General features: G+C 40.0%; 1 protein-coding gene across 25 annotated transcripts in view; it reads left to right on the top strand.

The window, feature by feature from the left end:
- RIMS1 (regulating synaptic membrane exocytosis 1) overlaps positions 1-23,407 on the top strand; it is a 326,183-nt gene that overhangs the window by 264,752 nt on the left and 38,024 nt on the right. For 9 of the 25 annotated variants that reach the window (XM_048496104.1, XM_048496076.1, XM_048496034.1 and 6 more), the window contains 2 exons: positions 11,549-11,661; positions 18,991-19,157. The exons of the other annotated variants lie outside the window; for them this stretch is intronic. In XM_048496104.1, the coding sequence (XP_048352061.1) occupies positions 11,549-11,661; positions 18,991-19,157 (280 nt within the window). The remainder of the gene's footprint in view (positions 1-11,548; positions 11,662-18,990; positions 19,158-23,407) is intronic. 25 annotated transcript variants of the gene reach the window in all.

The raw sequence follows: 23,407 nt of genomic DNA, 5'->3' as shown, positions 1-23,407 counted from the left end.
ATGTCACACTGTTACTGACTGATTTTTTGTAAAAAAAAATCTTTCTTCTGGTGGCTGCTGAAGGTCTCCAGATTCCAGTGGGTGCATGTCCCACCTATATGTGATGTAGCCACCAAAGTTTTAGGCTTGTTTATTGCACTGATCTATTCAGTTAATTCAGGTTTAATCTCTTATTCTGTCTAAACCAAGGCAAATTAAGGTTTTCTAAATTATCTTCTGTGTTTCTCCAGAATGTATGGATGGATGTATGGATCATTCCCAGCACAATACTTTACCACTACTGTTCTTCTGCCAGTCATCTCTAGTACAATATTTCTGTTTGCTAACCTCTAAATTGGACTACTGCAACTTACTCTATACAAGGCTACCCTTGGGCCTACTCTGGAAACTCCAATTGGTGCAAAATGCAGTGGCGCAGCTTTTTACCTGGACCCAATGGAGGATGTACATTCAACCAGTATTCTGCCACCTGCATTGGTTCTGGGTGGAGCATCAAATGTTTTGGTGCTTACCTTTAAAGCCCTAAATAGTCTGGGACCCTCATATCTATAGTACCACCTTTCCCAGTGTGTCCCTGAAGAGTGCTGCATTCAGCAAATAACAACCTACTTGTGATCCGTGCCCTGAAAAATGTCCAACTGGCTTTAACCAGAGCCAGAGTGTTTTTGACCCTGGCTGCAACCTGGTGGAATGCTCTGTCTGAAGACACCTGGGCCCTGCGGGAGTTGATGCAATTCTGCAGGGTCAGTAAAACAGAACAGTTCCACCGGGCTTATGGTTGAGGTAGCAACAGTTTACCATCAAATGGCCTTTCACTTCCCCACCCCCTCCCCTCTACTGTTATAAACAATGTTATAAATGATGATATAACCCCCTCCCCCTTTTAGTTGTCATATGGTTTCTGAAATAGGGCATTTGATGATTTAAACTTTATATTGTCGAAGGCTGTGGGGTTTCCAGGCTGTATGGCCATGTAGAACACTGCTAGAACACGTGTAGAACGCTGCTAGGACACTGTAGAACAATGCTGCTAGAACACGGCCATACAGCCTGGAAACCACACAGCACTCCATTTAAACTTTATTTTTTATTTTAATTTTATCTGATGAAGCCATCCTAAGCCCTCAAGGGAAAGGGCGGCATAAAAATTCAAATATAATAAATAAATAATTCCAATGATATCTTTGTGGGGAATTTGACTGCTAGTACATATTTCTAGAGACAGACTATAAGACAAACACTTACTCTTGCAAACTGACTTTCATCTTGGATTAATGATAAGTCTCCCAGCAGTTGTCATCATTACAGAGCCATTGACTTACTGCCTTTCACAGTGGCCCAAACAGGGCAAAATGGGGAGAAGGGGAGAGAGAGTCCAGAAAACAAAACCATTTATCTAATACCTGCTGTTTTCTTCAGTCTTCATTCCATGTTCCTCAATAGCAAGGAAGGAAAGAAAGAAGCATTTTGATAGCAGCTGTTCAGGGAATCCTTAGGAAAGCTCCCCTCTTAATAAGCAAAAAGGAAAAATTATTTCTCTCTCTCACTCTTTCTCCCTCACTCTGATTCTCACTCTCACACACACCAGCTACCAACCTCATTGCAACCCTAGCTACCAATACCATAACAAACCTCAGTGACAACCTAAGTGGAGCAGTGACCCCATTAGTGGTGTTAACATACTCTTGGGACTGCTCTAGCCATCACCAACAACACGAAGTAGACTCCTGTACAGTCACTTCAAGTCACTATGTCTATGAAGAGGAAACTTGCAACAGTTCTTCAGAGACAGATTTATTCACAGACTCTCTCATCAGGGTGGCATCCAGACAGTGTTTCATGGTCTCTGCTTACCACAGAATCAAACAAAGTAATGGTGGGCGAAAGTTTTCATCCAAGGTTGCTACAGAATATGGAACAGATGCCAGACATGTAATACAGTACTGTCATGGTCTGGTTCTGAACAAGATGGGGGAACATGAGTGATCATAAACAGAAAATGCAAAATCAAATTCACTCAGAGCGTAATCTTGTTATATTTATACCCTGCACACTCAGTTGATCACAGATTGCTCTTGCCTGGGATTGCCATGTGCTCAACAATATCTTGAGCCATGGATTAGTATTTTTTTTGCTAACAAGTCGCATCTGATTTATGGCAACCTTTTAGGGTTTTCAAGGCAAGAGATGTTCAGAAGTGGTTTGCCATTGCCTGCTTCTCAGTCAAGCCCCTCATAGTCCTTGGAGGTCTCCCATCCAAATTCTTGCCAGGGTCGATGCTAAGAATATGTGACTAGCTCAAAGTCACCCAGCAAGTTTCCTTAGCAGAGTAGGGATTCGAAACTGGGTTTCCCGGATTATAGTCCAACCTTTTAACCACTCCACCACACTGGCTCTCATGGATAAGTATACTATTTAACAGGATAGGTATGGAGAAAATGATGATTGAAAAGTATCTCAACTGGCAGATGTGGCTTAGTTACTGATGCCAGTATGATTGGGCAGGAAACCACTCAGGAATCCTATTCCGTATAAGTCAGGTGGTTCTTTCCTGCCCAGTACTTTCATATCAGTGGCTTTTAAGTGGTATGATTGGCTGTTTAATCAATTTACTCCCCTTCTCCAGGGAGAATGTTCTGCTTCAGGCAGACAACCTGAGTACAGTGGCCTATATGAACTGTGCAGATCTAACTTCAATCAAGGTCACTCACATCAGAAACATATTTTCATCTCTCAGGAAAACTGGAAAAACTGTCAAGATCTGGAGTCAAACAAACAATCTCTGAAGGTATAACCCTTCAAAGACACAGTTCAAAGTATTTGAAACTTACAGGTGGATGTCTTGTAGAATAGAAACATGCATAGTCACCTAGTTCCCAATAGTAATTTCTTACCAGATTCAAGGGCAGACCAAAGTACAATGCATGACAGTGGTCACTCCTTGAGGTCACCATGGCAAAGTAGATCAATTCCTATACTTTGGAAGTTTAAAAGAAACTGGAGCTCCTGTAAATCAAATCACATCAAATAAATATAATAGTTTATAATAGAGTTCATTCTGTAACAGATAATACTGTTTTCTGAAGCTATTAATTTGGAACTTTTTTTAAAAGGAAGCATATTGTATAGCTTTTACAAAATATCCATGTGTTCATTTGCAAATGCAACCATTAGGGTGCCCATGCAGCTTCTGGCAAGTTTTTTGGGGGAGCGCGGCGGGTGGGAGGAGAGATTTAACAGTCAAATTTGGAAAGCCACCCCTAAATTAGGTTGTATTATTTGATTCATTTTTTATTTGTCTGGTGTATCACTGGATATAATTTAAAAGTATGGCCAACTTGATAGTTCTCTATGAGTGGTACTCCTTCAGTAACCTACAATAACACTCCAACTAATATTTTCAAAAGGAGGTTTTTTAAAAAACAGATACAGAAATCATAGCTTTTCCTCCACAGTTTTAAAAGCACTCCTGTTTAGAGGATGTTGGAACACTGGAGGCAAAAGCAAATTTCTTTATATTTTATCGTTCCTTACTAGTGTGGCTATGGCCCTTTCCCCACTTACCGTTCGCTGCGCGCTACTCTGCCCAAATAGCGCGGGGTCCAGCGGCGCTCCCCACGACTCCGGGCGGCGACAACACAGCCGCCCCGACTCTGCCGCTCTCCCACCCCCTCAGCGCGAGTTATTTCTGGCGCTGATAAAATGGCACCTTTGATGACCCCGTGCAGAGCGCGGGGCAGTGGGGAACACGATCCCGCGCCAGAAATGACTCGCGCTGCGGGTAGCGCGCCGCAAACGGTAAGTGGGAAAAGACCCTATGTTAACATATTTTAGAGACTTCTGAAGTTATTTTTAATGAATTTTACTGCTCTGTTTTGAAAGTTGTCAACTGTCTAACTACAGGAAGGAGCAGATCGCTTCTATAGCTTTTGTTTGTTTATTTGGTATGTATCTGCCTCCTCTGCTAAGCTATGGGTTGTAACCATGTGTTCAGAGTATCATTGTAGACAATTAAAATAAAGCAAGTGTCCAGTGACAATCTAAAGTTTAACTATGCCGGTTGGTTCAGATCTGTCTGGATAACATCTGACTATATCTGTTTTTCTTGCACTAGAATTCATGTAAATCCCATTTTATCTAACAATAATTGGTGATTTTCCTAGCCCATTTTAACTGAACTGTTTACTCTTTCAAGTGGATCCTGTTTTAAACCAGCCTCTAAGATCTTTCACCCTGCACCTTCATTTCAGTTGTCAATATAAAAGCATCAGCCACGTGAGCACTTGGTTACATCTGATGAAGCAAACTTTGACACAAAGCAGAAAGTGGATTGAATTGTGTTAGTCTTTAACGTGTCACTAGACCATGGTTTATTTTGCTACTGCAGTACCCAGATTAACAGAGCTACTTTTCTGGAATTGTAGATAAATTCAACTCACAGAAAACTCAGCTACTCAGTGTCAAAGTTATCTCTCGTGACATTCCAGACAAATACAACAATGTACAGATAAATAGCCAGTTGACAGTTGTATCATAATCAAGGTATGAGTTTCTATTGGTGTGTCAATTTTCAACACAATTCTATGCATATTACTCAAAAATAAACCTCTCTGGAATCAACAGGACAATGAATAGGACTTCACAATACAGCCTAACTCTACTTCCTGAGAATTTAAAAGTTCCAGAGAAAGCTGGACAGCACTACAATCATACACATAGGGACAAAGATGCTACATACTTGCTTTTATTAGTTTTCCCTGTTATCAATGGTTAACTCCCAGAAGAAAGATAATCAGATAAATAACAGATTGAGAAGATCAGATAAGGGCTTCTCTTTTTTTTCTTTTTTTGCATGTTTTATTGTGATCCTTGATAGTTTTATCTGCTTGTTTGTGAAGAATCTTTCTAAACAACTGATATATAACCTGGCTCTTATTTCCTACGCTGCTTTTGACAAATTTAACCAGCTGTGCACAGTGGGATCCAAGTAAGAACAATGTAAAATCAGCAATAACAAGGTTTCCACTTTGGAGTTCTTCCCAGTAATAAAACAGATAGTATAAGGGTACTCAATCATACTAAATAGGAAGTTATTCCGAGTTTACTACTTTCTTTGATACCACCTTGGCTCTGATCTTGTTGGCTGCTAGTGCAAACAGAGCCATCCTATAGGATTAAAAATCATCAGTGTCTGAAAGTAAAAAGTTTAATTTATCAAAATCAGAATAAAAATATCATAGTTAAAATCCTGGAAAAAAATTTTTGTCCTCAATTGTACATACTGAGGACACTCTAAAACATAGTTTTATATATTGTGAGATATCCACCAGGTAAGAGGCTCTGAGGTGATTTTTAAAAATTATTAAATGCTAGGGAAAGAACTTGGCTTGTGTGATTATGTTTTATCAATTATAGTATTACCCTTGAAGATCCAATCACGCAGGTCAGAATTGTTTGCTGACATGTGCATTAGATCATCTGGAATGATATAAAAATACAAAAAGTTTATTGAAAAAGTCAGTGCAGGTCTTGGCATTAATTAGCAGCATCTGGCATCTGGTAGCTTCTAATGGTGAGCGAATCCACATTTTCTATTCTCTGTTTCTTCAGAGATTTTACAGTGGCCAAGAGGGCATGAGCTTTAAGTGAGGGCAGTCCAAGTTCTGCCTTATGCAGGGTCACAGGTGTCTCACTTGGTAATGCCAAGATACGTCTGAGAAAGAGATTCTGTATAGTTAGTAATCTGGTAATCATAGCATCCATAATCATAGCAAACACCTGATTAGCAATTACTCCATATTAATGACCCAGTTTTTCTACATTCACTCCTTTGGATAGTGTTCTAGGCTGCAAGGCTATGTTCATTTACTAGGGAATAAGTTTCATCAGTACAGTGGTGCTTACTTTCAAGGAAGCATGTGCTGCATGCCATAGTGCAGAAAATGTGTGGCAAAGGATGGTTTTGATGTTTATGTGAATTGTTCTATTTATGTTGTAGCTAGAAAATAAAATATGATATTTAAGAAAGAGGTAGCAATACAAATTCTACTGCCCAACCATCAGGATATAAATCTATTTCAGGCATTTACTAAAATCAGTTCTATATTCTGTCTCAGAAAAAGATGTTAGTATATCCAGTTGAGGTTCACGGTTGAGAAAATTGTATCCTTTCGCATCAGAATATAGTCTCAAACAAATATGAGTATTTACATACATTTTTACGTGCTGCCTTTGTCAAAACCATTATTTGTTCATTTTAATATGTTCATTTAACATGTTACTTTGATTAAAGAGCATTTATAGTTGTATAAGTAAACTGAATGCCAAAATATATTTTTACTTTCAAATGGATGTGATGCTAAGTAGGCATTAGGACCAGGTGGAGCATTCTACAAAGAATGGTCTAGCACGCTGAGTTTTGTGGCAGAGGAATATACTAACATCTTTTTCTGATACAGACTATAGTCCTGAAAACTTCCATTCAAAACTAAAGCTGGAATGCAAATACCTTAAGCCATAATCTTTTTAAAAATCTCTTACCATCTTTTATAACAGTGCCCATTATTCCTTGGTGCGACTTGTACATGGAACTTGTTCACACAACATTTTTATGGTACCATGTCTTTCTCCAAATTCCACAATACAGTTTATTTTTACAAGATGAATTTGGTTTAAACCAGTAATTCCCAAACTTTTCTGGAACACTACCCACTTGGTTCCATAAACATACTCCCAGTGCCCCTTTGCACAATCCACTATGGAAGATAATAACATTCAAAACAGTAACAATTAATTGCACATTTATTCAAAATCCAACTAAAAGTTTAATTTATCCAGTGATACTAGCTTTTCAAAGCCTGATAGACATTTAGGAAGAATCTTAGATACCACATTTAGTCACTACTTCACTTTCATTAAATTCTTAACACAATAAATGGTCCAGTTTCCCAATGTCTACTTTGATGTCGTTGAGCATGCATCTTATATCACCAAGTTTAATAATCTAGAATTGACTTCTTTGCTTGGATTTCTTTGTTTGGGTGATCACACTAAACCAGTTCTACCAAATAGTATACTGGAAATGCACAAGGAACTCTATAACCGCTGTCCATAATGTGGGATAGCTATCAGACACTGCCTTTTGTAAAGAAAACTAGGTACAATTTCTTAAACTTTGGCTTCAGCTCAGTGTAATTTTGGTGCTCAGTTCTTCTTCTACTACACCAACTTCCTCAGTATCTGAAAATGGATTTGTCGCTCAATCTGGAGTTCTATCTATCAGAGATCCTCAGATGGTTCAGATATATTTTTGTGTAGCATTTCCAAATAGTCACAAAAACTTGCAAATTATCATCATAATTCCTACCTTTCTTTTCTCAGAAATTGATGTAGCTCACTACGACGAATATTGCATTTGAAGATAGTTAGCTTTGAAATAAAGGTAGGGAAGACAGATTTGGTCTTAATAAGATTGGCCTCATTTCCTTGCAACTGCACATTAATTGAACTTTACAATGTGAAAATGTGAGTTCATCCCTTAGCAAAGCATTCATGTTTTCAAATAGGTCATAATAGCATCTCATACAGTTGCCATTTGATAGTTGATGAACTTCAGTTTGGGAGTTAAGATGAAAAATGTGGGTAATTGAGGGAAAATTTCAAAATAAATAATAAAAATTCTGGTAATCAAATGACAAATTATGTATTCATAAATATTTGGCAAATTTTTGCATTGATTTTGAAAAATCAATGTACATAATTAAATACTTACAGGTTTTATAAAATGTATTCAACCATGGAATAATGCTTGATTGGGAATATGTGTTTCTATCTCTAAAGATACAAAAAATGGTTTGTGGATACTGAATAATACATTGAAATGTTCGACAGAAGTAAATAGTACACATAAAAGGTCCTGGAAGACAAAAAAGGTCCTGGAAAAGGTCTGAAGAGACTTCCTCCCAAAAATTTAGAAAAATAATGGCTTGAGCTTAAAAGAATATCTTTTAAAAAACCTTTTAATTTTAATGCTTTTTAAAAATACTTTTTTGCTTTCATTTTATTACTGCAATTCTGAATCATTTCTACTATTTTGTTTATTTAATCCAATTATATAAAAGCCTAGCCATATTGGCAATGTCTCACTTTTCCCCACAAGGCTGCAAGTGAAGATCTGAAGAGGGGAAGAAGAGTAGAAGAAGAGTTTGGATTTATATCCCCCTTTTCTCTCCTGTAGGGGACTCAAAGGGGCTTACAATCTCCTTGCCCTTCCCCCCTCACAACACCCTGTGATGTGGTTGGGGCTGAGAGAGCTCCGAAAAGCTGTGACTAGCCCAAGGTCACCCAGCTGGTGTGTATGGGAGTACACAGGCTAATCTGAATTCCCCAGATAAGCCTCCACAACTCAAGTGGCAGAGCAGGGAATCAAACACGGTTCCTCCAGATTAGAATGCACCTGCTCTTAACCACTACTCCACTGCTGGGGTTGGAGGAGTCTTGGAGGGGTTGGAGGAGTCTGGGCACAGCATGTGTGATGCTTTTTGCCGAGCAGAGAGTTTGCTGGTGGTATGCGAAAGAGGGCACTCCACCCCTGGCTGTCGGGGGGGGGAGGGAAAAGACCTCACAAAACCTGATGAGGTGGTGAGAGTTGGGCTATGGTAGACGATGTCTCAGCATGCCCACCCAGAACAGTTTAGACAAGATACCAAGAATTGGGATGGGGGAAGAGAGAAGAGTTGGGCTAGGGGCAGGGGGAAAAAGTGCTGGGGAGTACCAGAAAGAGAAAGAGAGACCTAAGGTAGGTGGGCAGAAACAGAGAATGAAAATGTGAAGGCAGCACTTGTGAGCTGTCTATTTTAGCTTGCCTTGCAGCTCAGCTGTAACAGCTGCCACCACTTTCCCTGTTGTATGTGTCAGGGCCACCTTGCCCCAGGGGTTTGATATGGAAGAAGGAAGGCCCCCCTCCTGCAGAACCTGCAGCAGTTCTGTCTGAGGTGTTGAGAGGAGGGCTGTGTGAAGGGAAGATGCCTCAGAATGCCCACCCAGAGCAGTATGGGCAAGCTACAAAAAATTGGGATGGGGAGGGAGGGAGAAAGAACGAACGAACAAACATTGGGCAGGGGAAGAAAGATAATAAATGCTAGGGAATGCCAGAAGGGGGAAAACTAAAGTACTGGGGCAGAAAAACAGAACAAAAGCTGGAGTAGAGTGGCAGAATAGTAGAGAAGAGAGTTAGGGGGGGGAGAGAGAGAGAGTTGTAAGAAGAGTTGTAAGAAGAAAAAAATGAAGGTAATGTCCTCTTTGCATAATTTTCTTGCAGGTCCCACTTGCTGGAGCCCATTGTATTTTTTTCATACAATGGGCTTTACTGCTAGTTCATTTATGTCTGCCTTTCTCCTCAACAAGGATGAAGAGTAGCTTACATCCTTCTCCTCTCTTCCATTTAATCTTCACAAAACCTCTGTGAGGTAGGTTAGAGTTAGATTATGTGACTGTCCCCAGGTCACTCAGCAAGCTTCCATGACATGTGGAGATTTGAACTTGGATCTTTCAGATCCTAGTTTGACAATCTTAACCACTACAGCTTTGTCGGAAAAAAAATTAATTTTTGTCACAAATGTACTCAAAATTTCCCCAACATTTACACATATTTACTATTTTTATCTGTTTTTAGCATAATTTTTATTTTTCTACCTTAAATTTTTCCCGTTATCCAAATTTTCCTTTCTGTTCCTAAATTTTTCCTTCAAAAATTGCATTCCTTTTTGAAAATGGTTATTGAGAAATTTTAAATCCTTATACAACTTAGAAATTTAATATTGGGTGTTCTGCAACAAAAATAATACTTATATATAGAAAAAGCGCACTTCATAATCAAGATGTTCAATAATCAAGAACACACGTACAATATTATTATGTTAAAGGCTTACTAGAAAAATTACTGACAGTGCAATCCAGAAAGGGGGAGCTTGGAGCTGGCTTGGGATGGTGTGGCAAAGGAGGTGCCATGCCCCCTCCACAGGGGCTTTGGGTGGCGCAGAATGGAGGGTAATTCAAAAACCCTCCTGCTGCCCAAATTACCCTATAGCCCAAATAGGCTTATGCTTCAAGAAAGTGTGGTGTAAGTCTGAGGAGCATTGCTGCATGATGGTGCTCACTTCCACGTTTCACCAATGCAGGGCTGTGGGGTGCCCAGACACTGGCGTCTTTGCCCTTTCCACCAGCATGGATACCCCTTACACTGGTGGAGGAGCAAACACGTCAGCCCAGTGCTGCTCCCATAGTCCATTTACCTCCCCCCCAATCTTGATTGGGCTGCTAGAGACAAAAACACATATAATGACACGAGTTTCTCAAATGCAGTATTCTGGTTTAGTAGATTTCTGGTGGCATATTTACTAAAAAAAACCAATAGTTTCACCAATTCACTATGTCGAGACAGAAACTTACAGTGCTATTTGCCAACATAGTGCCATAGCCTGATCAACTATAAATGATGCCCCCCAGGCGCCCACTTGCCTTTTTGGTATCCCCTAGGTAATTCCACTGCCCCTCAAGGGGTGATACTGCTGACTTTGGGGACCAATGATTTAAATCCTTAATCCAAGTACATGAAATTGCAATAGTTCATAGTCATTCCCTCCATTCCATTTGTTTTCCCCACTGTTTGTTTAGTTTGTAATCTCTTAGGGGGAGGGATATGTCCTTTTTTGGCCTATGACTTTTTTTTGCCTATGACATTATACTGACGGAGCTGTATAAATATTCAAAATGTAAAGTAGTGGTATAACAGATATTTCAGGAATAGGCATGGCCCATCGAAGTCTTCTTGTAAACAAATTGCATTGAAAGAACGAGACGTCTGAATTGTTTACCTAGTCAGCAGAGCTCATATAAGATTTTTTTCTAGTACGTCCTAGTTGAACCAGTTGTACAGCAAATTGTGCTTAGAAATTGCACATTACACCAAAACAGCAATGTTCAATAAAGTAATATATTAAAATAGTTAAAAGTTGTTATCTTAAACATAAGAAGTGGTTTTGTATTGGTTTATGGGTCCATTTATGTCTGATCTTCAGCAAATGAGGTTTTGTTCCCCTAATGGCCACTATCTGTGGATGTTTCAAAAAATGAAAATGCTAGGGTTTGAATTGGAATCCTGTATGCAGAACATGATCTGCCTCTGATCTACAGTTTCTTCCATCACTAAATAGTAAACAATCAGATCACAGAAAGCTACAATTCTATACCTACACTGTGAACCACTAACAAAGTGTACCACTAACAAATCTTGCATTCTTTTCTGGTTTCCAGATCTTATATGAGTTACAAATGTATGGCAAACTAGAAATTTTGTCTTGTAAATATTACCAGGAAGTGGTGTAATTACATTAACATTAGATTCCTGTGTTCTGTGTTCACACCCTGCTTGTTTTGTTGTGGAATATTTCTTGTTCAGGTTGAAGTAAGATCAAAGTTGCATCTGAACCATTTGTTATTTCAAATTTTTAAAATCTATTTTAATAGGCTTCCATTATGTATTTTACAGCAAATTTAGTAGCGGAGGAACGAACGAGACAGATGAAAATGAAAATGCACCGTTTTAATCAGACAACAGAGTCTGGTTCTAGTCAAGAACTTGATCGTGAGCAATATACCAAGGTAAAGATAGTATTAAAATGATATTTCCTGTTTCTTTTTGAAAGGTGAAGGCTTAACATCATTTAAATGTGCTATAACACAAAAGCGACTGTAGTGAAATCACTACAAATGCTGATATTATGTGGGTGCATCATTTTAACTACATTGTTTTAACAATGTATGAGATAGTCTTTACATTTGTTCCCATGCACTGAGAACCCAAGAAGGCATTAAAATTAAAAATTATTGTTGATACTGCAAGGAAGAGGAAAGGGTAATGGACATCTTTCCATGCTTTAAAGCAGTGGTTCCCAAACTTATTTGGCCTACCGCCCCCTTTCCAGAAAAAATATTACTTAGCGCCCCCTGGAAATTAATTTTTTTAAAATTTGAATAGCAATTAAACAGAAAGATATATGTATTAATGTTTCTACCTGTGGCCATCACCGTCCCCCTGGATCACTGCAGCACCCACCAGGGGGCGGTGGCGCCCACTTTGGGAATCCCTGCTTTAAAGTGTAACATCTGCCTACTGTGTTCAATCTAGTTTGTATTCATCAATCCTCAGGGAAAATTTCCAATTTTACTCTGTGCACATGGAAATCAATCAGGAAAACCAGATTTGGAACTCACTCTCATGTCAGCTCTCATTCCTTCTGAAAGATGGCCTCTGAAAACAGACCTCTGAAAACAGACAGGGTGCATCAGTTAGTGCAAAAGGGGGCACTATTTTCACCAATTCTCTCCTCCCACTTCAGACTCCATACTAAATGTTGTGCTGTACTTAAAAATCCTTTCCCCCTCCCTCAAGCCTGGCATTTCAGAGAATGCAGTGACCTGTACTAGGAAAGGGGAGGCAGGAAAGATCTGATCCACAAGTGATGCTGGGCACATAGTCCAATCCCATCCATTGTCTGTACCTTCTCTTTGATAGGTTTTCCAGGCTGTGTGGCCGTGGTCTGGTAGACCTACCAGACCATGGCCGCACAGCCCGGAAAACCCACCACAACCCATTGAATCTGGCTGTGAAAGCCTTCAACAATACTTCTCTTTGATAGTTCAATATCTTAACAAACTGATGAGTTTGATGTCTTAAACTGTTATTTAAACATTTAGCCAAATTGGTCACTGATGCATCTTTTCTAAATTCCTCATTTTCCAGACCTGCAACTACTAAGGATACTCTAAACTAGGTTCCCAGAATGGAGCCATTATTATCAAAAGTTAAATATGATCTATGGTTTTCAAATTGTGACATCTGCCTTTGGGGAAAAAAAGATGTTAACATGTACTGAGGAAAATTCAAGCATTCAGAGAGAGATGATAAATTTAAGGTACTAAACAGAGCACAAATTAATACAAAATTCATACGTAAGGAGTCTATGAAAAACCGTTGGGGGATATTTATTTGTATATGCCAACTTCTTGTGCTCCTTCATAGTATTAAATCTAATGTGTTTTGTTTTCCTTTCTATTGGATATCAATACCAGGGGTAAAGCATAGTTTAACATTAGGAATATATTATTGTCCCCCTGACCAAAGCGCACAAGAGGATTCTGAGATGGAAAAAGAAATTACAGAGGCCAACAAAAGCAAACATGTAGTGGTAATGGGTGATTTTAACTATCCCCATAGAAACTGGAAAAATGCATGTTTAGGTCATAATAAGGAGAGAACATTCCTGGATATGCTAAATGACTGTGGCTTAGAGCAGATGGTTGTAGAACCAACCAGGGGAGAGGTGATCCTAGATCTCATTCTATGTGGGACCCAGGACCTGGTGTGGGAAGTCAGTGTTGTTGAGCCGATAGGGAACAGCGACCACAATGCTGTCAGATTCAGTATCTCTGCATGTGAACAAGTGACAACTACTAATGTAGTTACATTTGCCTTCAGAAAGGGAAATTTCTCAAAGATAAGGGGGATAGTGTGCAGGAAGCTGAAAGGGAAAATCAAGAGAGTCAAAACTGTCCAAGATGCTTGGAGGTTTTTTAAAAACACAGTCTTAAAAGCTCAGCTGGAATGTGTTCTGCAGGTTAGGAAAGGCAGCACCCAGTCCAACAGAAAGCCACCATGGTTAACAAGGGAGGTTGAGGAAATTATTAGGAAAAAAAAGATGTCTTTTAGAAAATGGAAGTCCAACTTAACTGATGAAGAATACCAGAGAGAACACAAATGGTGGCAAAAGAGAAGCAAGTTAGCTGTAAGGGAGGCAAAAAAGGATAATGAGGAACGCATGGCTGCGAACATCAAAACCAGCAACAAACAGTTCTTCAAGTACATCAAAAGCAGGAAGCCAGCTAGGGAAGCGGTAGGCCTGTTAGATGATGAAGGAACAAAAGGTGTGCTAAAAGATGACAGGGAGATTGCAGAGAAGCTGAATGAATTCTTTGCATCTGTCTTCACCCAAGAGGAGGTGAGGAAAATTCCTGCACCTGAACCAAGCTTCTTAGGAGGTGAATCCGAGGAACTAGCGAAGATAGTGGTAGACAAGGAAGAAGTTCTGGCAGCCGTTGATAAAACTAAATGCTACCAAATCCCCTGGCCCAGATTGCATTCATCCAAGAGTTCTTAAAGAGCTCAAGCATGAAATTACTGATGTTCTCACTTTAATATGCAACTTATCCCTGAAATCAGGCTCCATACCTGAAGACTGGAAGATGGCCAATGTCACACCAATCTTTAAGAAAGGATCTAGGGGGAACCCAGGAAATTACAGGCCAATCAGTTTGACATCTGTTCCTGGTAAATTAGTAGAATCTATCATTAAAGATAAAATTATTAAACATGTAGAAAAGCAAGACCTGCTGAGGAAGAGTCAGCATGGCTTTTGCAGAGGCAAGTCCTGTCTTACAAACTTACTAGAGTTCTTGGAGGGTGGATAAGGGGGAACCAGTGGACATTGTCTACTTGGATTTCCAAAAGGCTTTTGACAAAGTTCCTCACCAGAGACTGTTGAGAAAACTCAGCAATGAAGGAATAAGAGGGGAAGTCCTCCTATGGATTAAAAACTGATTAAGGAACAGGAAACTCTGTTCAGGGCTCCATTGAAAACCACATGAATCCTCATGAATTCCATGGGTTGTACATCTATGAAATTATTGTATCTTAATATAATGTGAGAATAGGCCAATAAAGAACTAAAAAAATCAGGGATCAGCAAAGTAGGATGTTATCATAAATGCAGATCCATTCTAATTATTTTAAAAATATGCCTGCAGTCATTACTGTTAACTTTCTTTTCTTTTTCTGTAATGGTTTTTTTAGAAAATAAAAATTATTGGGAAAAAAGATGAAGTAGGATATTTACAGTGCAATCCCATTCAATGACCTTATGGTGGAGTAACTCTCATAGTGTTACACGGTTAATCACCAACATAATATTCAAGCTTTTAGCTGAATCAAAGTTTTGTATTTATGTGGCTCAGATGGACCCTCGGTCTGATACATCTGGGTTCTTCTTCCATTTTTTTACTGATTCCCAGATCAATAGAATCTAGTGTTCGCGTCCACAGCAATGAATGGGTGCTGGGGGCTGGGAAGAGAATCGTGGTATCACTGGTCACGTCTTTTATCGGTTACAGCTGCAAAGTTTTGGCTTGTCATAGGGAATGGATCCAAGGCACCTGCCATCCGATTTGTAACTCCCATTTCTCAGCCCGCATGCTGAGGGAGAAGATCCTGGATAGCAAGAATATGGGAAAACCTGGGCACAAGCCACTGCTTGTTTGTTTATTTATAGCTGAAAAGTTTAATTTCTGTCTGCCCTTCCTCAGGGCGGCTCACAGAAAATCCAATTGAAATCCAGTTACATTTATGGCATCTTAAAATTCCAATCTACCAAGAGAAATGAAGGGAATAAGACCAACAAAAGGTAAAAGAAAAGAGGAATACGGACAGGGAGGCCAGTGGTGATGGAGAGTACCGTTGCTATTCTCAACTCCAGCACATGGGAGCAAAAAGAGACCAGCAGCCCCCAAGCTGGCCATAGCTATTTAATCCATGCCCTCCAAGGCCCCTTACTGGGGCCCTCACCCAGGGTAACCTTCCCCTATAGTCATTGTGCACCAAGACTGCACAAAAGTTTGAAAACCGATAGGACCAAAGCAAGGGTAGTTGTCCCCGGTAGCCACTCTTCTGGTCACGAGGGGGGCCCACAAAATCGGCCCCCACATGACCAGGAAGTCCTGCTGTCTTGTCGATCCTGTCCGAGGCACGCAAAAATGACGAGGCAGCAGGACTTCCTGCTGCCTCCAAGCGCCCTCAACCCTGCCCTGGACTCCCCCCCTTCCTTTCCCCCTGCCGGCTGGGCTCCCAGCCAGCAGTCTCTTCTGACCACCCCTTCCTGCTCCCCAAGCCCCACCCCTTGGCCTCAGTGCTTATGAAAGCAGGTCTCCGAGGCCAGGACTGCAGTCACTTTTGGCCTGCCTGGAGGGGAGGTCAAAAGAGACTGCAGGGTGCCGGCTGGGAGTCCAGCCGGCAGAGGGAGTCTGGGGGGGAGGTGGGCACCCTAGACCTTGCCCATGTCCATGGTGACATGGGTGGGGTTGCGGGCAGTGCAGGGTGGAGCCTGGGGACATCAGAGGGCGGAGATGGGGTGGTGGGAGGCAGAGCCTTGGGGCGGTGCGGGGGGCAGAGCCTGGGGGGCGTCCTGGAAACAGTTTGTCTCCAGGCGCCCTTTACCCCTGGTACGCCTCTGTTGTTTGGTTATAATTAGTTTAATAGAGATATTTAGCAATGGGAGATGTACAAAATAACAAATGACATTTATGAGGGTATGCAAACTTTGTCTTATTCAGCCTTTTGAATAAACTAAATGTTGAAACTCAAAAGTGTTTTTTTCTTTTGGGCAGACTTATCTTTCTGTTATTGAATACTGGCTAGTCATTAGAACTTGAGGGTTAAAATTGCTTTTCAGTTCAGTGAATGTTATCACATCCACAACACATTCCATCAGCTTTGCTTCATACTTAGAAATCTGTGTAATCATACGTACCAAATATTAGGTCTAATCTATATTATAGAGCTGTTAAATGAAAATCCCAAATAATTTCTGTTCATCAGTGTGCAGAATTGTATATTGCATTATAGTTATGAATGCTAGTCCTGGGGTAATATCCTGTTTTGAAGCATTACCCAAGTATATATTTTATTTGTTCCCTAAAATTAATTTGCTAGTTAAATATACTGGATTGGATCCTATGTATTCTTTTGGCAGATGGATGGAATTGGTTGTCATTAGTTACCTCTGTCTTCCACTTCAGATGCTCAGAATGTATTCTGTTGCTCCTAAGACTCCATCAACCACCAGATGTTTGATTTGGGAGGGCAGGGACAGCAGGTAGTAGAGGGTGAAGGGAAGATGGAAAATTCACTTTTGCAAGTGATGATCTGCTAATGGAAGTAGGATCTAGATCAGTGTTCTTTTTATGTCTCAGACTGCAAGTTAAGTTTTTTAATGTTTTCCTTGTAGCCATACAACAGTTGCGGGAAACTACTTTTTAAAAGACCACCAGAGACTGATTTTGGTTCAAAAAAGGAGCCCCTCCTTTTTCCACATAGCAATCGCAAGCTGAACTGGGGTCCTTAGCTTCTGTCTGGCTATGTGGAAAGTAAGTCAGGTCTGGGTAGAAGTGGCTCTATCTTTTCCCAGTGTGGATGCAAATAAATTTTCTCATGGACAGACCAGCATGAACGCTGCCATTGCACTTCTCACAGCAGAAGATAAAATAGAAGAATAAATGCACATACAGTAAATATCCTTCCCTTCCTTTATGGGAGGTTTCTTTTAGAATACTACTAACATTGAAGAAAAGAAGTTGACCACAATGTAAAATTAGATGTGGGACAAACTGCTAAATTCAGCTAGTTTTTTTAACCCAACAAAAAGAACCAATGCATTATGGAGAATACCAGTGCATGTATTTTCTCCTGCTTGATCATTCATGTATAGGGAGTATTCTGGCCAAATAAAAATAATGGTGGCAGTTCAATTTAATTGCTCCATTTCTTCTTTTCTCGTCCATCCTTCTTTCAGAGACTCAATGCGAACTATGGAGTTTACAAACACAAAGCAAAATACAGTATAATACATTAGTGAAGAATCAATAAAACTGTATTATACAACTTAAAGAACAATTATTAGGGTTGCCAACCTCCAGGTGTGGCTGGAGCTCACATGCTATCATAATTGCTCTCCAGTTGACATTCCTTTAGAAAGTGGATTCTATGGCATTAAGTGGATTCTGTGGCATTATACCCCATTGAAATCCCTCTCCTCCCTGAACTACATCCTCCATATGCTCTGCCCCAAAGAAGAGCTGGTTTTCTCTACCTTTAAGGAACTTCAAAGCAGCTTGCATTTGCTTTCCTGTCCCCTCCCCACAACAGACAGGCTGAGAGAGTTCTGAGACAACTGTGACTAGCTCAAGGTGATCCAGCTGGCTTCATGTGGAGGACTGGCGAACCAAACCTGGTTCCATAGATTACAATTCACCATTCATTGCTCTCAGGTATTTCCCAACCTGGAGCTGGCAACTGGATAATGATGTAGTAATGGTATAATGCATTGCATGAACTGGATTTCATATTTACAAAAATGGCAATATTATATTGCCTCTTCAATTTAACAACTCTGCAGTTAAAGGCAGTAATATGAACACTTCAGATTGAAGATGCTTCAAGTTGGATGTTTCCTACAGGAATACAGCACCAAATAGGAGACGAGGCAGATGGAGATTAGGGAACATTGTTTAAGAAGTATTTACTACTGCTAGATATGTACTACTATTACTGGTATTGTACTGCAGTGTAACTTAAAGTAATTCTAGTAGATATCAAGTCCTAGTGGCATCACACTAACTAATTTTGCACAACTATAATTTTCAGAAGGTTCTAGAAGTAAATTAAGAGTACAAATATAACACAGATTTCATCTCACTTAGCCTTGACTAATTGTATGTTTTCAATTAATCTTCCCCATGGAAGTTCTTTATACTCTGGTATCAATACTGGTAGTAATGATGGAAATATCATTTGGTGGTTCTGCATGGCATAAATGCTACTGACGAATCTACTTTTTGAAGATATCAAAACTTCATACTTATATATTCATATAGAAGTATTTAGAACTGAAAACATTGACAAAATGTATTACTTTTGACTTCTTAGTATTCCTGGAAATGGCATGGCTGTATGAAAGTGCTTACCCAATACTGAGTTTCTACCAAAAAAAAAAATTGATAGGAATTCTCTGAAGTTATCAATGTCAGAACTGTTGTTTGTAATTTGATGAATATTCTTTTGAACATTTTGTCAATAGAACTCACACTTTCTCTTTTAATCTTTAGTATAACATACAAACAGATCAGTACAGAAGTTGTGATAACGTCTCTGCCAGATCATCAGATAGTGATGTCAGTGATGTGTCAGCCATTTCCCGAACCAGCAGTGCCTCACGCCTCAGCAGCACAAGCTTTATGTCAGAGCAATCTGAGCGCCCTAGGGGCAGAATCAGGTGAGTTTTCCATATAGTTCATTCTTCTTTCACTGAGTTTTGACAATTGCAGCAGTATATATTTCTCTATAAAATATACAAATGATAATTCTCAGCTGCAAAAAAATCCTTTGGATTCTGATATCTTTAGGAAACAGTTCAATAAAAGCAAAACTGAACCTGAAAAGCTGTAAATATTTAGTCAACTAGGGCTTTCATACAGCTGATCATGTAAAACCAGAACATTAAAATAATTTTAGGAAACACAAGGAAAAGAATTATATGTACATGAATACTTTATAGAAGTCCACAATCTAGGAAACTTTTCCCAATAAAGGTTTCAAAGATACAGTTGCAATCTCAATTATGACCTTAAACAATATTTCATAAACAGTACTGTAGTTTTAAGCCTCTTATCACAGTCTTATATTGCTATAAAAGATGCTGCTTTTTTCCCTTTTGGGTAATTTCCTTGGAATTACTTAAGTAGTACCTGAGTCACATGGAATCAACTCATCCATGAACAGGTATCCCATTGATCTTGCTTATTAAATTGGCACCTAAACACAAAATTGCCCCCATCCACATAGCTGACTCATTTAAATATTACCTCAGCCTCCTGAAAGCTGGAAGAATAGCTAGATTAATGTCAAAGTGGCTTCTAAGTGGTCCTTGTACTGTCTACTAATAGTAACAATTACACTAAACAAAAGCATTGAACAAAAGTAATATATTTAGTTATCTTGGATCCCAGGAACAAGAGAAGCGGGTATTTCTTTCTAATGTGATTTTTTTATACTGCTCTTTCCTTATTAGACTCGGGGAAGTAAAGGTATCATCTGTCACATGCTACAAATTCCTTTGTTATGTTTAGGAAAGGGTGGGAGTGTGGGTGGGAGGGAAAAAGAATACAACTCTGCTAGCAGTTGGCTTAAGTTTACATGCTGGTTTCTGCAGCGACATTCACTGGCAACATGAGGTAATGTAAGGTGTCATTCTCAGTGCATTTCAGTCTCATTCCCAGTGCATTTAAGTTGGAGGAGTTCTTTCAAACTTCATATATCAGGGTCCTCAAGTTGCCCTCCTGGAGTATACGTCCTCTTTCCCTTCACTTCCCATTTTGCTGCTCTGAACATCTGTATACTGGATTTTGTGTCTGAAAATAGTGAGAGTGATTGTTTGATTTCTTTTATCCTGTGTGGAAACTTAAAAAGTGAAGATATAAAACAGCTCAGGAATGAAGCATCTGTTTGCAATGAGGTTTATAGTGAGGCATTTTGGTGTTGCCCAAATTTTATTTTACTTGAACCAAATAAAGGAATACTTAAGTTGATCTACTTTTAGTTTGGGTTTACGGTCAGTGAGAGGATTGCAGTGGTTGCAGTGTAGCTTGATATTGACGTAAAAGGATGAAATAGCTGGGAGTATCTGAAGGTATGTGTTTGGCAGGCTGCAGGTTTTTCCATGGCTCATCACCAGTTTCCCTCTTTGCATTTAGACCCATTGAAATTTCAGTAGGTTTGAACTGTGCTGTGAAGTTTTCATAAATAGTGTAAAGGTTTCTTCTGTTTCACATCTAGCTTAAATATCACTCATTCACTAGAGCTGATGGCTGAGAAATATAATTTTTTTGGTTCCAATCAAACCTGTTTTAAACCAAAACTGCATTATTGTGAGAAAATTTGTGATATTTTTGCATGGGTCTCAACACGTTTCTTCAAGGTGCAAGCTGAGAAATTTCTATGGAAAATCCCGATAAAGTAAATTGCAAAATGTTTGGGATCTAAAAAAGTGAAATAAACTATCTTGTGCCATGATCTCCTTTGTCTTTTCCTCCCTCTGAACACATTTGCCAAGAACATGAATTATTTAAGAAGGGACAACAATGCAACTTTATTTTATATTCATGAGTTAAAAGCAACATGGGGGATAATTTTAGTTGTCCCTTTCTATTTAAAATTGTATTCACTTTAAAATACAGATTTAATAATGTTCTTACCTTGAAGCAACTAACAAACTCCATAGAGGCCAGCTCTACCATTACTGGGCCTCTGCAGTGGCCAAGTCTACCCATTGCTTCTTAATGGGAGGTAGACCAGCCCTCTGAGCAGCTACGATTCTCATATTGTGTTGTCGTAGCTACAAAGACACCTCCCTTAAAACACATGCACAGAATTGCCAGGGAAAACGAACTTTATTCATTAACTTTTTACAAGAAAATAGCAAGTGGATGAACTGCTAGCAGAGAAAACCTCCTTGAGAAACGTTCAGCAAATGGTGGCAGCTGTCCAGGGGCTCCTGTACCTGGTAGAAGATAGTGGGGCACAATGCCGCTTGACCAGAAACCGAAGAGTAGGGGGGGAGGTAGGAAGAATAAAACATCTCCTACTCTCTGCATAGCAAGCAGGAGACATTTTCAAAGTAACTTCAGGGGGAAACGTTGCTGGTTTTGCGTTTTCTAAATACGACAGTTGAGCAGAAATAAAACATTCTGAAGACATCTTGGGGGAAAAGATGCATGGAGTTCTTCCCCAAAATGTTTCTTTTAACATCCTCAGGACATTTTATTTGTACTATGCAGAATGAACCACCATTTGATAACTAAAGGTAAAAGAAAATGATTTCACTAAAACTAGATAATAAGTCTGATACAATACCATATGGGCACTGGTGCTACAAATAGTTGTGTAGAAGGGAGTTTTTTTATGGGGGAAAAACCTATTCATATTGCTCCATGTCTACGTTCTGGAAATATAACTATAGAAAATACAAGGGTAACACCTTTCTGGAAGCATCTTATTTCCCTCTTCCCCTTTATTTCTTCTTTCTGCCCCTGAGGTTCCCTTAGCCACACCCCTTTTCCTTTTCCCACCCACCAGCTAACCTACCTTTATCTGCCTCCACCCATCTTCAGAATTTCCTCCTTTCCTTTCCCAGCAATCTCTTCCCAGTAAAACCATGGTCCAGTTGTGCAGTGCCAGCCACCAGCCAAGCTCAGTTGTGCAGTGGAGCACCTGCAAGGGCACTTCTTTTGTCCCTGTATTCCATACACCACACTATTTCAGCTTTCCCTCTAACTGGTTTTCCAGATATCTTTTCCTGCTTCATTCTTTCCTTCCCACCCATCAACCAATCCACATTTTATATGCTCCCCATCTGCAGGTATATTCATTATTCCATTCATATTCTTCCTTTCTCCACAATGGAGACCTAAAGCATCTTAAAATATTTTCATTATTCCACAACAACCTTGTGAGGTAAGTTAGGCTGAGAATATTTTAGTGGTCTGAAGTTACTCAGTGAACTTCAGTGGCAGAGTGGTGATTCAAACTTGGGTCTCCCATGAGAAACTCTAAAATCTGCAGAACATTGGACTTTGGTTGCTATCGAAAAGTAGGAAGCAGTCAGGACTCCATCGATCATGTGAATTCATGATATCAACTTTCCCAGTGGTTGTTCCTAGCCCTGGCTCCAATTATGTCTCTCCCAAAGGCTGAAACAGCTCTGAAAAGAACTCTACCCCCTTCCCCTGCCTTTTACTGATAGAAACTTAGGTTTGAAGGCTGACATTACTGTGTGGCTGAGTTTCTGGTGATTCCTAAATAGAGGAATGATATCACTTCTGAGCTTTCCCTGGAAGTGACATCATACCATTGGCCTGATGGCCATTTTTACTTTTTTCTCCTGCTGGCTTTCAGAGTAGTGATGAGTAAGTGGAGCCAGAAGCAAGGCCTGGCAAATTCTCCCCACCTCCCCCTTCCACTGCCAACACCCAGGTTCCTCAGAGCAGCCTTCCTGCCTCCCCCTTCTACCCCATTCATTCATTCATTCATTCATTCATAATTCAATTTATATCCCGCCCTCCCCCACAGGGCTCAGGATGGCGAACAATAAAACAATAAAAACAATAAAAACAGCCAATATAATACAATAAAAACCAAAAGAGCAGCAACAGATGGCAAAACCCACCTCCCTTCCATACCCATGGGAGGTCAAGATGGTAATATGGGAATCAGATCCAGCAGTCAACCTGGCTGGCCAGATGGAAATACCTGGTGGAACAGCTCCATCTTGCAGGACTTGAGGAAACGTTGTAAATCCCACAAGGCCCTGATTTCCCTAGGGAGCTTGTTCCATTAGGTAGGGGCCAGGGCCGTAACAGCCCTGGCCCTCGTGGAGGCCAGCCAAGTCAGGGATCTCTGAAGAACGGAGAAACCTGGTGGGACAATATGGGGAGAGGCAGTCCCTCAGATATGCAGGGACCAAATTCC

This window comes from Sphaerodactylus townsendi, linkage group LG01 (assembly GCF_021028975.2).
Source record: "Sphaerodactylus townsendi isolate TG3544 linkage group LG01, MPM_Stown_v2.3, whole genome shotgun sequence".
NCBI lineage: Eukaryota > Metazoa > Chordata > Lepidosauria > Squamata > Sphaerodactylidae > Sphaerodactylus > Sphaerodactylus townsendi.
The sequence above is the reverse complement of the archived record's forward strand: the minus strand, read 5'-3'. Positions and strand labels throughout refer to the sequence as shown.